This window comes from Labrus bergylta, chromosome 1 (genome assembly GCF_963930695.1).
Source record: "Labrus bergylta chromosome 1, fLabBer1.1, whole genome shotgun sequence".
Taxonomy (NCBI): Eukaryota; Metazoa; Chordata; class Actinopteri; order Labriformes; family Labridae; genus Labrus; species Labrus bergylta.
In genome coordinates, this window is record NC_089195.1 from 25,101,938 (window position 1) to 25,119,232 (window position 17,295).

The following is a 17,295-nucleotide window of genomic DNA, read 5'->3' on the forward strand; positions in this document are numbered from 1 at the left end:
CCCCCTTTTCATGTTGTCTTCTCTCCATCCTGCCCAATGTATCACACTGTAGTACACATGACTGTACACTAGGTGGCGATGTTGTCCCATCTCTTTTGTCTTTAGTTAGACCTATACAGCAAAATGTCTTTAACGACCTGTTATTCTTTTCATCATTTCAGGCTTGGATTCACTTTGTGCCCCTTTCCTTTACTTGAATTTCAATAACGAAGGTAAGTGTTACTCCTCTTACCTCTGCTGAGTGTGACTTTTCTTTCTGTTTGGCTTCCTTTCATTCTGCTGTCCTTCTCTTCACAGCCCTGGCTTATGCCTGCATGTCTGCCTTCATCCCCAAATATTTGTACAACTTCTTCCTGAAGGATAACTCTCACGTCATCCAAGGTGAGATACACTAGAATAACTGTGTGAGGAGAAGTTACAGTATACTCCCCTGCTGAACAATAATACAGTATTGTGAATCCGAAGCTTTAGGTTTTTAGTTCATCCTGATTGTAAAATAATATGTGTTCAATAAGAGAGACAACGGGAGCGCTTCTGGTACCCCTCAAACCACCAGTGTTATTATCCAATAATGACTCTCTTTGTCTCTGTGTGTCACTGCACCCTGAAGAAGGCTCAAGCTGAACAGTGCCTGGACCTGGATTATTTATACCAATGATTTTTGGTCTTAAGTTTTCCTCCACTTTTACATTTTTTTAAAAAAGATTTTTATTTTTGGGCTTTTTGTGCCTTTAATGGAGAGATAGGACAGTGGATAGAGTCGGAAATCAGGAAGAGAGAGTGAGGAATGACATGCAGGAAAGGAGCCACAGGCTGGATTCAAACCTGGGTCGCGCGCGCTTGGAAGACTACAGCCTCCATACATGGGGCGCGCGCCACCAGCACTCCCTCCTCCATTTTGTTGTGGTCCAGGTGTTAAATGTTTCAACTTTAGCGTCCAAAGTGTTTTTGTGCTATTAAAGTTAAGTTTGCATAACTGTAATTTAAACAAATAAGTATTAGACGCGGTCAAAGCAGAGACAAATTATCAATCGTCCGCCACAAAACACGAGGCTGTCAGCTCAGTGTTGATGACATTTTTTGGCTCCATGTTGTTCCAAAAGCTGTGAAAACTAATTTCAGTGTTTCTTAATGGAGTTTGCAGCTGAGTCGCATCATTTAGAGATAGGGGGAAACAAATGAATCCACAGAGCCTGTGGAAAAACTGTCACAAGGGATTCGTGTGTGACTGATAAACAGCGACACTTTATACCTCCTGAACTCCGCAGGGAATTCTGGCGATCATCATCATTTCTTTCTTCCACTTATACTTGCATAAGTCTCCATTACATTTGTACAGAAGGACGTTTTAAATGCTCCACAGTGGTTCGGAAGTGTCTTTGTAACATTTGCGTTTTTTGCCTTTTTTGGGATGATTAAAAACACAGGAAAAGAAACGTTGACACTTCCCCAGAGGCTCTTATCAGATCAAAACAGTTTGCAAGAAGTATCTCAACTATGCTTACTCAGTGTTAAATGGCAATTTTCTTAAATAAATTTGGATAGAATAATTGACATTTGTATATATCTAGTCATAAATCGAGTTAGTTTCCGTTGGTGTTTTAATTTGTAATAACTCTGTCATTCTTTCTGTTGACTGTAAAACGTAGTTCTTTTCTTTCCTGTCTTTCTGTTTTTTTAAGCCCTCAAACTACACTCTAGGGTATTTATAGACCCTTTGCCTGTGTTTCAGAGTATTTGACCGTCTTCTCCCAAATGATTGCGTTCCACGACCCTGAGCTCAGCAACCATTTGAACGAGATCGGCTTCATCCCCGACGTAAGTTTACGAGTTAGTTAAGAGCACAAGTCTCCTAAAACACTGACGATAAATACAGAAGTGGAGGACATTTGAGGATAACATCATCAGAAATGTACTTTAATGTGAAGTCAAAGATAATAAGAAAGAATTGTGATTTGTGGCAGGGCACCAGAGGCAAAGAAAATCACAGTCCATACATCACATAATATATCTCTCATTGTCAATGACACTTTTTTTTTTTTTTTGCTCCACATTCTCCTTCCCAGAAATTGCTGCAAAGGGTCAAGTTCTCCCTATAGTCCACTGCTGATGATTTATACAGTGACTAATGTCTGCTAGGCACACTTAATGATTGTCCTCTGCCAGCCTTACCTTATTCCTCTTAACTCTGTGCCACCACTTCCTGCCCTTCGCTTTCCTCTTTACAGCTCAGCTCAGACAGTGACAAGGTTAAAGTCTGCACTATCTCTCTGGGGTTTCAGTTAGCGCTGTGATGAAATGTGTGTCACCTGTGGAGCGGCCTGTGGGACATTACCCAATGTGGGGTTTTTTTTTTTTTCATCACCGAGGAGTCAGGGAGTTCTTCCTCCTTCTCTTCCTTCTTGCAGTTATTGATGCAGATGCTGAAAAAAGAAAAAAGTTACTCTGTAGGTCCTGATGTTTTTTCAACACCTTATCTTAAACAGATGTGCATCTGAGATTCTTTCTGTGTCTCGCTCATCTGTTGGTCAGACTCGGCGTGCTCTAATGATGCTGTCTTGACACTGGCTGCATTTAAAGCACTACCAGCAATGGCTTTCCTTTCAAAGGAGGCTTTCATCGTTAGAGCAGTGTGATATTGGAGCAAGCCTTGTTGATACTGACTTCATACCAGATGTCAATCCTAGTAATTAGACCTTACAGTAAATAAATCCCCCTTTTCTCTGTGAACTGGAAGAAGACTCTGAACGCTTGTTTTACTGAGGCAGTAAATCTATTGGCCCCAAATGACCAAATGTCACTGCAGCATGAAATGAAATGGATTTGATTTCCTATAGACAAATACCAAAACATGGTATGGAACAGCTTAGCACAGTTTGTCTTTCGGAATAAGACAAATCCTTTCAAAGCTTGCAGGAACCTACAGGAGGGATACGCTCTAGTGCTGCCTTGATCCAGCAGCAGAGGTTCAGGCTGCATTAATGGCCGCTGGTTTTTACTCAGGCCACTCTCAATTTGGCCACATCTCCTCTCCTGGGTCACCCATTTACACCTACACTAATCCAATCTGGCCCGCCTGGCAGTCCTGCTGACGAGCTGAGCTGCTGAAACTGAGGCAGCGACTCGGAGGGGCAGTGTGGCTTCCGTCCGCTCGACACTCCTGGGTTCATAAGAGGTCTGCTGAACAGTCACCGTCTCTGCTAGAATTTGCCATCAATTAAGTGGCTGAGATAAGCTCCAGCTCTACTGCACTCTCTGCTCCAAATCCCACACCGCTGAATAAAAACAGAGCCCCAGTGATCAGCAGGTGTAATCACAGGTGGTTCATGGTGGAGTGTATGTGTGTATGTGTATGCTATGGCGTGTCCAGTATTTAATTTCAATTTCCATGCATGTCCCCTGTGGGAAAAGTGTGGAATGGATGGAGTGAAGTGGACGAGAAAAGATGGATGGATGACACTTTGGTATAATGAGATTCATTGTTAGCTTTCTCCCCGTTGACTAATAACACGACTCAGCAGTTTGTTCTTTTATAGCTGTTTGTTTCTCACATGCCGTAGTGTTGTGCAGCCATTTATGCAGCTTCTCCTAAAGACAATACTCTCTCTGGGGCCCTCGGGATTTTTTTTTAACTTACTGCATATTACATACAAATGAATGCTACATTATCTCCCTAAATGTGCTCATACCTTACATATATTTTTTCTTACCACACAGCTCTATGCAATCCCCTGGTTCCTGACCATGTTTACACGTAAGTCATTTTTTTCTTTCCTCTCACATTATGGCACTGTTAATAATCCAAACCTTTCAGAGGGTATTTTGAGTCTACTTCAATTATGGTATCAAGACAAGAGAGGAAAGGTCAGCGGCTCCAGTATGGACAACTTCTGAAGGTTTTTGTTTTTTTTCCTCTTGGTGACCTTTATGCCAGCTGCTAATTAATTCCTGGCCTGAAGGGAAAAGACTTGACTGATCAGACCTGAACCTACCTCAGATCTTCAGCAGAACGTCTTTATTTATCTGTATTTTGTTTTTTTATCTGAATACATTTGTAAAAAATCCCAACTTTAAGCTGACAGGCAGCTGTGTGCTACAATGTTTCTTCTCCATTTCGTAAAAAAAATACCCAACAACAACAACTCAGAAAGCTGCACAATAATTTAATTCACACTTAAATTAGGTTTTGACTGATCTAGATCAGTAGCATGAATTAATTCCCATCTCGACATTTTATGTGTCACTGATGATCTTTAACAGTTTATTAGACAACAGAGACAAGTTCATGTTAAGTTTCAGATGATTGACAAAGAGGAGGAGTTCCTACTTACATGTAAAGACTGGACTGTTATACAGTTATAAGGTACTTTACTTTTTTTTATTTCTATTTTCTGCTACTTCACAATTATCTTTAAAGGTCACATACTTAAGCAAAAATACACTTTACTATGGTTCTCTAACACTAATATGTGTTTCTATCCTGTCTACAATACCCCCAGTTATGAAAAAAAAGTCCATCCTTTCTCACTCAAACAGGCCGTTTGTAGATTTTCCCTTTATGACATCACAAAGGGCAGTAACCCCTCCCCCAGGTGTGTGACACTCCCACAGCGAGATGTTTGTTCTGACCTCTGAGCCTGCCTTTCAGGTAAAAAATAGGGCATCCTGCTTGGAGGCCGGAGCCACATCCAGAGGGGTGTGGTCAGACACAGCTCATTTGCATTTAAAGCTACAGACAAAGAAACAGGCTGTTCTGAGCAGGGCTGAAATAGACAGGTTTATATGCATGATAAAATACAGGATCAGAGTGGATTTAGAAATGTGACCTTTAACCAACATAACAAAACAAATCTAATCAAATCAAAATTCTGTTCAGAAACGGATAGTGGACATTATATTGTCATGCTCAAAGTGTTTTGTATTCAGGAAATGTTCTTTACCACGTGTCACACACCTCTTTGACTCCATGACTAAACAGAGCTGAGCTGTAGACTTGAAAGGCTTATTAAAGCGCTCCTCATGGGCCAGCCTGCATCATTGTGATCGTTGAAGTAGTGACTCACCAACACTTTTAATTCACTGCATTAAAACTATTACATCTGACTGTGCCTGAAATGGGAATGGGGAAAAAAAACGATTGTGGGTGTTTTTAATCAAACAGAGAATATTAATGAAACAGTTCAACATTCAGCAGAAATTACACAAGTCATACTTTATATTCTAACCTGCAGCTGAGAAGATATTTAAAATGTAACATGTTTAGAACAATCCTCCTGATAGTTCTTATACCTGGAGATGTTTAAAGCCTGTTTGGAATGAAAAAAGAATACAAGAGAGGAGCTCTCAAGGACCTTCGTGCAGAAATGTTCACTCGATAGGATCAGTTTTTGTATACAGCGCTGTAGAAGCAGAACATAACTAAAAGCATCTCCATAAAAGAATCCATTAGAAAAGCCTCACACGATCTGCTTTCTGTGTGACGCTTTTTATGTTCAGCTTATTTTCAAACTGAAAAGCTTGTATTGTGCTTGTGAGTGTGAGTGTTGGAAAGCATTTATTCAATAAGATACGCTTACAAGAGTGTAGTTCATGATGTAAAATGACACATCAGTGTCACTTTATGACCCTGTGACCTCTCAGTATGTATGTGGAGTAGAATAACACGTATTCTTTCAGTGTCGAAGGGTCAGTTGATTTGAAAGCCTTCATTGGTGTGATCAGTTTTAGATGTTATTTTATACTGTTTGGGAAGTCCACACAGAATTTGCCAAAGATCAGATCAGCATGCTAGTAGAAAAAATCTGGGTCAAATAGTTTTGGGCATAATACAAATTTACCAGCTGTTAAATTGCGTGCCTTTCTTGTGCAAGTAAGCGGAAATGTTCAACTTCTTGACCGAGTAATGAGCTGGGAGTTTTATAGTTTCTGTGAAGTTAAAACAAAACCAAGTTCAAGAGGATGAATTGGAGGCTCTGTGTAAAGTTCACAGCACACCAGATAAATAAAAAAACAGTTTACAACAATTCAACATTTATTTATTTTTTTAAACACATTGGTTCTAGTCAGCATCCTCTATTTCTTTAGTCCTTTCACCTTCTGTGCTGTGTTTGAGGTCCATTGAGTTTTATTTTGGCTGCTTCTCAGCTTGCCGTTTGTCAGCTGATGGCAGCATTACGCTTTTATCTTTCCACAGAGCGCCGAGTGAGCTCTGAAATATGAGCACATTAGCAGGGGGTCCCAGATCATCGTTACAAATCAAAAGACATGCAATTAACCTCTGAGTCTTCTAGGTACAGCCCCATCACACAGCACAACTGTTTGAATAACTTTTTGCTCTCCGGATATAAATAAATATAGTTTCGTTATAACTTTGCAAGTCTGCAGCCTCTTACAAACTGAACTGAGCTCTGATTTGATAAATTTTTTTTTTTTGCAAAATTAATCTTGACTCTGTGCTTTGCAGTGGGATGTTTTATTCTGCAGTTAAACACACACACACACACACACACACACACATATACACACATGCACACACAGGCAACTATTGGTGGTGGAGAGAGTAAGGTGTGACCCTTTTACCCCTGATCCTCCCCCTGAGGTGCTCTGTGAGTCCAGTATTCAGGAGAAGTGCCCCTCTGACTGCTAATGTCCCTGATCCAATATGAGACAAGGTTGCAGGGTCATCTCCTATTCACCCACAGTCACACACACACTCTCTCAAACACACTGCCTGTCACTCACACACACACCAGTCTGCTCAGCTGACTGCTAATGTCGCGCGGACCCTCCAAGGCTCCCCCCCCCCCTCCTTAGTTACACGTCTGCCCACACACACACACACAAACACATGTCTGCCGCCTTGCAGCCCCCTTAATAAAACCATGGGATGACATAAACAGGAGGATAATTTTTTGCTTCTCATGCATAAATCTCGACATGGAGGAAACATTACATTTCCAAATACTGCGAGTAATATGACTTTAATGATAACTGCAGTGGGACACATTATCAGGATGTGGTTTGGCTTTAAACAACCTGTGCAGGTCTCTCTCTCTCTCTCTCTCTCTCTAAAGCTCCTCAGCCCCCTGATGTTCCTCCTGTCATTATTCCACAACAACACCTACCTCCAAACATTTTCCCAGCTGCCTCCCCCTCATCAAATATCCCTCCAGGCAACCCTTTTCCAATGCACAATGTTGCTTCGTGAGCTTTTCCCATTTGAAAACCATAGAGCCATGCTAAGTAAATGCACTATGCAAATCATGCTCATTATATACAAACTGATTCACCATTTCTCCCTGTGCATGCCATTGTCCTGCTCAAAAGGATCTTATTTTGCATTCCTCGAGAGATTTGTCTTCTCTATTCACTCATTTTTGTACATTTCTCCCTTTTGTTGCGTTTATTCCTGTACACGCTATGCAGATGTGTTCCCGCTGCACAAGATCTTCCACCTGTGGGACACCCTGCTGCTGGGGAACTCCTCGTTCCCCTTCTGCATCGGCGTGGCCATACTGCAGCAGCTCAGGGACCGTCTCTTGGCGAACGGCTTCAATGAGTGCATCCTACTCTTCTCTGACCTGCCAGGTGAGAATATGAGCCAGTAATCAAAACTTTTTAAAAGTGTGTTTTTCCCCCTTCTTTTCAGGTGTATTCTATATTCATGGGATACATGTATTTGATCCCCTCCCCAAACCCTGAAAACACATTGTTTTATTTCACATGCTAGAGTCATTCTGCAGTGTAGAAAAAAGCAGTGATGATTTATTTCTGCCTTCCCTAAAGCTGACGCAACTCTGGCACCTGGCTTTAACAGGAGGCTGTTGCTCTTTCCTCAGAGTGCTGATGGGCCCTGATGTGTCTGAGTTAATGATATTCTTAAAGCAGGCAGCTCTGCGCCCCTACACTGACATACTCCCACATCGATGCGCTCTAGGCGAGCCTGGCTCTGCTTTACATCTGTCGAACAATCAACCGCTGCGCCCTGGGAGTTTGAATGCCACAGAGCTCCCACCCTCAATGCCTCTTTCCAGCATTTCCGAACACTTTATTATCTTCATCTGGCGCTTCAATGTCCATGTAAAGCCTTTAAAGATTGTTTATCCGCTCAAAGATATCATTGAATTAAGTTGTTGCTGTTGGTTTTCTGGTGCCATCCGACATAAACCAGAGTGACTAAATAGAATTTTATTTATTACACAAATAAATGGGTTGTTATAGGAATGTAAGGTTGCCTGAAGCAACTGTCTCCTTTGCTGGTTTTAAAAAGATGCAGGATTTGTATTTAAAATGGCGCTAACCAATGCTGAAGCTATTGCTGTTGGAATGAGAGTTTCAGGAAAAAGAAAAGGGTTGACTCCGGCATCATATGTGACATTTTGCACACATCATTTATCTTGTTTTTTCTCTGACATAGTGGAAATTATAAGTCTTGCGTTACACACCCTATGCGACACGTCATGGCAAAATGAGGCGTGTGAACTGGTGAGTTGTGGTTGCAAACAATTAGCCATTCACTTGTTAACCCCGCAGGTTTGGACAAGAGGAGTCATTTTCCCCTCCTTTCTTTAATAAAGACAAAAGAGAAATGGCAGACAAGTCAAGGAGGAATTCAGGGGACTTCATTCTAATCTTACAAGCTCGGTCAACTCACATAACTAACAGCTCTGCTCTCTACTTGTTGAGCTCGTTCTGCAATCTGACCACATGTCTGTGGGGTTTAAAATGTGGTAAAAGACAGGCATGCACACATTGCCCCAACACTTTGATGAAAAAACTGCTCATGGTGTCTTTTAATATGTGGCCTCTTCACCGCTCCTTTTCAGTGGCACAAAACAGTTACTCCAGCATGGTATTGGTGTCATAAAAATTTAAGAGTAGCATTCATAATTTATGTCTTCAGATTGAACCTCTCTCTTGGTGGATAGTAAAAAGAATTTCCTTTAAAGCTCTACTTCCAAATGCTGCTCGTCCTTTTTTTTTTTTTTCCCTAGCTGAGAGGCAGAACGACATTGGTGTTTTAATACCAACACAGACAGGGACGATTTGTCCAAGGGGCATGCTGGAGCACTCTGTAAACTAACGGCAGCAGCCTCCCCTTCAGCAGGAATTCAGTGTTGCTGTTCTTCACTGTGTTTAACTGCCCAAGTCCAGCAGATTCATGTGATTGCGGGGGGGGGGGGGGGATGAGAGCCAGTTCTCCTTATAAAGGTAAAATATGTTGGACTACAGCTGCAGTCGGCTCCTCTGGCAGGATTTCCTGAGAGTGGCTACCGCTGCCAGCTAGTTTCTGTGTATCACTGCCAGCCTCATTATCGCAGCTTGTGTATACCTAGGAAGTAACGGTGTTGTATCTGGAGCTCTCTTGAAACTATAACAGGAATAATCCTGGTCTGTAGACTGACCTTGACAGCACTCGTTTACTTTAGCTTCAAGCCACGTCCTGGTCCACAGTCAGGGTAGTTTCATATAACTTGGTATGGACCCAGATTGCTTAACACAATTCAGTATTCATATTCCCCTCTACTTTAGATGTGTGTTGCTATTTGCACAGGTACGGGAAAGAACATGTACGATGGAATTTCAGTGCATTTCTCCCTGAGTCATAACCCTAACCCTGACCCTAAGTATAAAAATAGAAAAGCAGTATAACACAAGAGAGTAGAAAAAAGACAAAACTAAGTATATATATATATATATATATACTTTACAGTTTTTCTAAAACTATGGGAGACACTGTACCCTGAACTTAATATGTTTTCTTTTCCTGCAAATTCTGTACATTCATCATTGCACTAAATTTTTTCTTTTTTTACTTAATAACGGGCTTATCACCTCGGGGTGACTGTGCAGAGGCTGCAAACATGGTGAAGATCCCCCCTTAATTAATAAATCATATCAAAACTTATAGGGCTACCATGCTAACCATTAAGAGGACTTAACAAATGCATATTATCTATAATATATCCATATTTGATGTATGCATGTAGCTCAAAGAACCAATGTACCAACAGGTTCCAAAAATGTTTATCTATATGCAGCCTTTAAGATGTGTCTCTACCTAGCCTTTTATCTACTTGCAAAATATTTTAATGAAATTACCTAAATGTTTCATAGACTTGCATGTGCGGGGCATGTGATGCAATTAATAGGAAGTGGAATGATCAAATAGCACAGTCATTTCAATTTCTTATAGACCTCAGCACCCTGTGCCTGCTGTGGTGAAAGAAAGGTTTAGGGCGTTGGTCCATGCTCTCCCTTTTTTACATTCATGTAGTTACGAGCCTACACACACACACACACACACACACACACACACACACACACACACACACACACACACACACACACACACACACACACACCGTACTCACATGGATTGTGAGTTATGGCAGATACTCTGTGATTTGTGGCCTGCACCTGCTCCTTTCTGCCATCAGTCGTGCAGAATTGATGTCCTGAAGCTTACATTCATTTGTTTCAGAGCACACTCCACATGCTCCACATGCCTGTTACTACTGGAGCTGCATTGTGGGAACGCCAGCAACACGTAGCCTGATGCTGGCTGGACACCACAAGAAAAATAGACTCAATTTGGCTTTTGTGGTACGGAGGAGAGAGGAAAATGGACCATGTTTTTTTAGTATAATCCTTTCTGATGCACCTGTTAAAAAAGAATCATATAAATAAATCAGTATTTCAACATATGTTAACACTACATACAGTTTACATAATAAGCTATCAGTTGTATATGTGACTCATAATGCAGTAAATTGACTTCCTCTGTTAAAGCACACCATTTCTCACTCAGGTACAAGTCATCATTGACATTTGATTTAATTTCAGCACATGATAAAAGTCTATATTTATAAGTGATGAATTTGACAGCGGTAAAACAGTAGAGGGGCCTGCATGATGCATTTTAACTTAACCTAAGGTTCAGAGAAAAGGATTTACAGTAGAAGACGCTTAAGTAGGTTTGACATTTAGATGGGAAGTAAAGAAAAGTCTTCCCACTCTTCTTTTCCTGTTAGCAGCTGTCAGGATAAAAAGTAAACGGTCAAGGTAACGTTACAGGACAGAAGACTCTTAAGTGACCCAGACACACTCTTCCCTCCTTCCCTCCTTCCATCCTTCCCTCCTTCTGGGCTGCAAATGTAGCCAGTGACAGTAACTCTCAGTGACAAGCCTATTACACAAAACTCTGTGAAGTCCATAGTTGCCAATATCCCAACAAAGAGGAGAAGTGCAGATTTAAGGGAAGTGTTACAGACAAGGTCAAGTTCAACCACTAGTTCCCAAAACTGGCACATCAAATGAGTCAATATATGTCACAAGAGTTTCATAAAAACATTCATATGTCACCTCAACTCTCCAAAGTCTCATGGACAACAACAAAAAAAAATGCAGATTTTTTTTTTTTTTTTGTTCAGTGTCTTAAATCATGTCAAAGTCCTCAATAAAACTCAATGTGAAACAGGTAAGACCTGCGCTGCATCATTTTGCCTTCGAGGCAGCAATACATCTCAGCCTGCCGTTTGCTCCCAATTAATCTTCTACTGATATTCCCGTTTGCTGAGTCCTGTGGCCTCGGATAATCTATAACTTTCTCTTGTTTGGAGACTTCATTGATTCACAATGGTCCAGGGAGACTCTTGGGCTGACAGGAGCCGTGTGTTTACTGATGATGCAGCGGCATTTGCCTTCACGGGACATTAGCATCTGTCCCAATGAGCAGAGCGCTGCACACAAATGGTTGGCTTTAGTTATAAACGTTTTGGAAAGACAACCATGAGCTGCTGACTGTTTGAGGAAACGCGGCTCACAGGGATACCTTGAGAGCAACAGCTGGAGGAGAAGTGGAACATTGATGTTGAAGGTTTAGTCTCAGAAGTGCATGACAAATTCAGCATGACATGTTTTCCATTTGCCTGTCGGGACTTTATGTGATTGTGGAGTCTGGAGCATTTTGAAATAAGAGTAAAAATAAAATTTGCTTGATTTTTGTTCGAGGGAGCAAAAATAGAAGACTAGTGGTATATGTAGTACCCTGATAATTGAGATTTAAAGGCCTAATTAAAGAATGCTCTCAGATTCACAGCAGGAGTTATTGTCTAAGTCAAACGATGACTCAAATCGTCTGACTCTAACCTTAGAAGACCTGAGACTTCAAATTCAGCTTCCAACACTCACTCCTAGTAAGGAGTCAAACTTTCCATTGGAGAATGATTGACACTGAGTCATTTATGACATTCAGAACCATCACATTAGAGTAATAATAGTCTCTTTAGTTATGCCAAGTGGTTCCAGGGTGCAATCAACATATTCAGCAGAGTGACTGGCTGCTCTGTTTACGACTTCATACGGAAAAAAAAAAGCACAAAATGACATTTAAAAAAGCACGGGAAGGAGTGCTTCCTGGACGTAAGTAAGTAGGTTTGAGTTGCTCTTTGGATAGGTATACATGCAGTCAAAGACAAGAAGAAAAACTCAAAGGCACCCTCTTTATAATCCAATGATAATGCTTTTATTCTAATGGCATGGTCATTTCCACCTGGTCAATGTCCTTTGACTGCCTGAACAAAGCTTGACGCATTAAATGCATCAAAGTTTTTTTAGAGGTTTAAATGACCATCCAATTAAAATGAGGAGAATTTATTTTGTTTACAAAAAGAGTGCCCAAAGTGTTGTGTTCTATTAGACAAAATGACACTGAATGATGTCCTTGTATGGTACATTTCTTGTTCATTGGAAAGATTTCAATAAATCATTATTTGTATATTGCCAATTCATAACAAGTCTTATCTCGAGACACTAAAAGAGCAGGTACAAGACCTTACTCATTGTTTAGAAAAAAGGGGACATGGGGAGATGGGATGAGATGCAGGAAGGATTTCTCCTTTGTAAACCTCGCGTTCCTGATGTCCACACCTCCTTACAGCTGAGGTGGAGGTCGGAGCATGCCGACATGTTTGACTTAACTTCATGAAAATAACACCAATAATTTAACTTTGAACGGCTGATATCAGTTGACTTGAATCTCATTCTATATATTTCACATTTCATCCCATGATCTCTTTTTTTAAATAAGCATTAAGTACACAGAACCTCTTTGAATCATAACCATTCCTGAGTAAATATGACACTTAGACATGTCTCTGGCGCTGTCTGTTGTATCTGGTGCAGTCCTGCATGATCGGCTGAGGCATGACACATCACTTTGACTTCTCCGAGTTATGACTTTTGTGTTTTTCAGAGGTTTTTTTCTTTGTTTTAGTGAAGTCTTGGTGTAGGTTACATAGAGACAGTTTGCTTGCAGATTAGTCACAATTTTGTTAACTGGAAAATAATTCTTAATTGAAAAGTTATGTTGTAATCTATATTTATACAAAACAAAGTTTTTCTAATTTTCCTGAAACTGTTATGGTTTCTTGTCTCTCTTTCCATATCTCCTCATGTCAGTGTTCATATTTTTGTTCAGGTATTATTGTCAAATATGCTAAATTCTGTTGGTTACAGCAGAACTGCTAAGCTGTGGAGGATAAGAATACTATGCAGGATTAAGAGCGGTGATGAAAGGAATTTACACCTTCACCTAAAATGAGGATGAAATGTGATTACTAACAACCTTACAGTATGTAGGTTAGGAGTGAATTTTTGGATAAATGAGAGCTGTGAGCAATTATTGATCAATTCATTGAGAGCAGATGAAATGTCAACGTATTAAGTCGTGCAAACAAAATGCTTATCATCCGATCCATCCAAGTTTAACGAAGGCAACAGCAATTGGGATACCAGCTCAGCAGCATGCATCATTCCCTCCAGTTCTGTCACAGCACAAGTATTGTTATATGGTGTTGCTGTCTGTAAAAACATGGTGGTTTAACAAACTCTTGGACATTGAATTTCACTTATCACACTCCCACCAAATACTATCAGGGCGGTACAATTAAAAAGCTACTCAATAAGGGAGAACAAAATGATGACAAGCATTGATTGCTTCTTAATGTTTATGATCTAGAGTCATTTTCATGGTGTGTGTGATATAATATCAGGGTTTTGGTATTTTCTCTGTTTTAATTCAGTTAATGTCCTCATCTCCATTATCGTCAGGTCTGTCTTCCTCTGCACCACAATCCAATTCTGCAAAGCCCCCCAGTTGCTCTTAACTAATCATGCTATTCTACTTTTTGTGGCAACAGGACACAATCAACACCTTTATATAATTACTGAAATGTAATTCTGTCTGACTAAAGAGAAAAATCGCCACCATAATAGAATCGGCTGCATTTGAATTCCCAGCTGAGCCCTGGGCTTGTTATAAAGCCGCCATCAATCTCCTCTTCTTCATTCCTGCCTCTTTTAGCACCAGGAGTGATTGCATGCAGCATTCATCGCCCTAGGGAGGGAAAATGTGTTTCCCTGAACTTGCCCGTGAGCCTGCTGGTGAGGAATCTCAATCCACCAGCATATTTTTCACTAGTATCAACCTTGTAACCTATGGTCAGTGAGGTCCAAGCCCACGAGATCCGACAACCCTTTAACCTTGATGCCGCTGTGGGACAGATTGGGGAAAAGATACATCGTCTGTTATGAGTCCTCTTGAGCCGGACCAGGTGCAGGTCATACAAGGAGTTCTCATTAGCACCAACTTGCTTATTAACAAAAAAAAAAGAAAAAAGGGCAGTGAGAGAGAGAGGCTCTCAGTGTGAAAGAGTGTGAAGGAAAGAATTCCTAATTTACCTAAATCCTCGGCTAATCCAGTGAGTCCCTGTTCCCTAATCCTCTCTATTGTCAAAGCAGGAAGCGAGAGAAAGATGGATGCCGCTGGAGAGGCATGAAGGGAAATGTTTTGCTTAGCACTTAAAAACCCTTTTTTTTTTAGGGGTTAGAGCTAAGATGGGGGATAGAATTGTAATGATGGTCAGTTAATATCTTAAAGAGCCACTGGCACTGCTGGATGACTATCTAAGAGTATTTATGGCAATGCCAAATGCCAAGGTCAAGCTGCTCACGTCTGCAAGTAAAACTCAAAAGATTTCATCTCTCATGATTTATCTCCGATTCAAAGGAGAGATTTTTTTTCTATCGTCTTGCTTTGCACTCCAGTTTTTCCATCTGCTCTTTATTCTCACAGAAGTTAAGAAGTGTTTTAAAGTACAATGTTGCCACGGGTAATTTAATAATGAAGAGATAGCCAATGTTCTCGGTGGTTTCAAATTGCTAAACAAGTATTGAACGGCCTTTCAATTTGATAAAGACAATAACGTCCCTCACAGAGTGTTTATCCTCAGAGTGTTTATGCAATGCCACTGTCATCTCATAATTCCTCTACTGCTTTTTCTCTCAGAAATTGACATTGAGCGTTGTGTTCGGGAATCCATCAACCTCTTCTGCTGGACTCCAAAGAGCGCCACATACAGGCAGCACGCTCAGCCGCCAAAAGCCGCTGGCGACAATGGCTTCGGGAAAACGGCAACGTACTACTCGTCTGATTACCAGGACATGCCAAAGACCGACCTGGTGAGTTTGAACCATCACACACATGGTTCCTGTTATTAATGAAACAAAAAGGGACAAACAGTGGAAGTAGGATTGATATAGATCCCAAACTTCTAGAGCTGCAGACTGCTACCATCCATGTGTTCTGTTTAATCAGAGGATATGAATATTTGCTCCGTCTTACCGCTCTCTGATTTGCACAGTGACTCGCTGCACACTTATCAACACTTCTTCTTTCTTAACAAGCCACACATTTTGCTTAACAGCAGAGGGACTCTAGTAAGCTGGTTAAGCTGTATTGATTCTTCTTGCAGGAATGAATTTCTCTGGAATAAAGAGTTACAATTTAAAACGGTACACACAAACCTCGGTCTTTGATTCCCTAAAATGTATTCTCTGGATAAATTGTCGCCCAATTTAGCTGACCATTTTGTTTATATCATTACGACGGAGGATTAGGGCCATGTTAAAAAAATATATATTTTTTAATTTTGAGATTAGAGTCGTAAATTTACAAGAATAATCTCGTAAATTAACGAGTTGTGAGACCAGCCTGCGCAAAAATGATGAAAGTATTCTTAAAGTCTTTAAAGAATAAAAGAATAAAGTCGTTATTTTAGTCTATATCAGAAGAGCATCAGCAGCCTGTTCTCAAATGACAAATATGGAGCATCTTGTAATACTTTAGTAAAGGTTTCACTAATCAGGAAATAGGCTACTTCCTTGTGTAGTTGGTAAAAAACAGTGAGTTCAAGAGAAGTTTTCACTTCAACTTGCAAGACCTTGTTTATCTGTAAAATGATGTATGATATGAAATTACACATGCTTTTGGCACATCATCATCATCACATTGTCCTAAAATATCAGGAACCTGAAAATATACTGCAATAAACTGTGGCTTTTCAAAGAACCACACTGACTTGGAGGAAGTTGTTTAAAGAGGAAAACGCTCTACTTTCATCATTTTCTACTTTCATCATTTTCTACTTTCATCATTTTCGCGCAGGCTGGTCTCGAATTTGTTAATTTACGAGTTATTCTCATTTTTAACATTTAACATAACTAATCCTATGTCCTATATCATAGACGTAATGCTGTCAATCGATTAAATTAAAATCCATAAATTGTAATTTATCAATCAGAATTTTTCACATATATCAATCAAATGAAAAGGATTGCATTACAGTATTGCATAACCCTGTTTCCACTTGGTTATATCTAGCTTCCACATTTTAACGTTCCTCTGTTTTTCATGTTATTAAGAGTGAAGGAGTGAACTGAAACAGTTTACTTAAATCTTATCACGTTCCAGCCCTTCAGTTCTGAGTATGAGACAGTGTGTTTCCTGGAGAGGAGAGACGGAGGGGCAGGCTAACCTATTCGTCGATCAGGGATGGTGTTGAGCTCTTATAAAGATAAAATAATTACAGTGAAAGAGGCCATGAAGTTTTTGTCATGTGTTTTCATCCAGTGTTGAACGTTACTCTGGACCGGTGTATGATCAGTGATGAATGACTTCAGAGTGCAATTAATTAGCTTTCATTTTTTTTCTCTGTTATCAATTAATCAAAGTAAGGCATTATTTTGACAGTCCTACGTCGAAGCGTGGGCAAGAGTTACTGAGCATTTTTAGTCCATCATTCATAAGGTAAAGAAATATAGATGTATAATTATAAACATACTGAAAGGCAGTGTTGGAAAAAAGGATTCCTGAATAATTGTATTATTTCTCCTCCTTTGAACATATTGCCTCAAAGTTATGTCACCACTTGTGTACAGAGGCTGTTGTCCTCT

General features: G+C 40.3%; 1 protein-coding gene across 2 annotated transcripts in view; it reads left to right on the forward strand.

Annotated features, from left to right (window-relative positions):
• Positions 1 to 17,295, forward strand: part of tbck (TBC1 domain containing kinase) — a 44,905-nt gene that overhangs the window by 7,751 nt on the left and 19,859 nt on the right. For both annotated transcript variants that reach the window (XM_020628917.3, XM_020628916.3), the window contains exons 18-23: positions 162 to 212; positions 298 to 381; positions 1,733 to 1,818; positions 3,718 to 3,754; positions 7,426 to 7,587; positions 15,350 to 15,522. In XM_020628917.3, the coding sequence (XP_020484573.3) occupies positions 162 to 212; positions 298 to 381; positions 1,733 to 1,818; positions 3,718 to 3,754; positions 7,426 to 7,587; positions 15,350 to 15,522 (593 nt within the window). The remainder of the gene's footprint in view (positions 1 to 161; positions 213 to 297; positions 382 to 1,732; positions 1,819 to 3,717; positions 3,755 to 7,425; positions 7,588 to 15,349; positions 15,523 to 17,295) is intronic.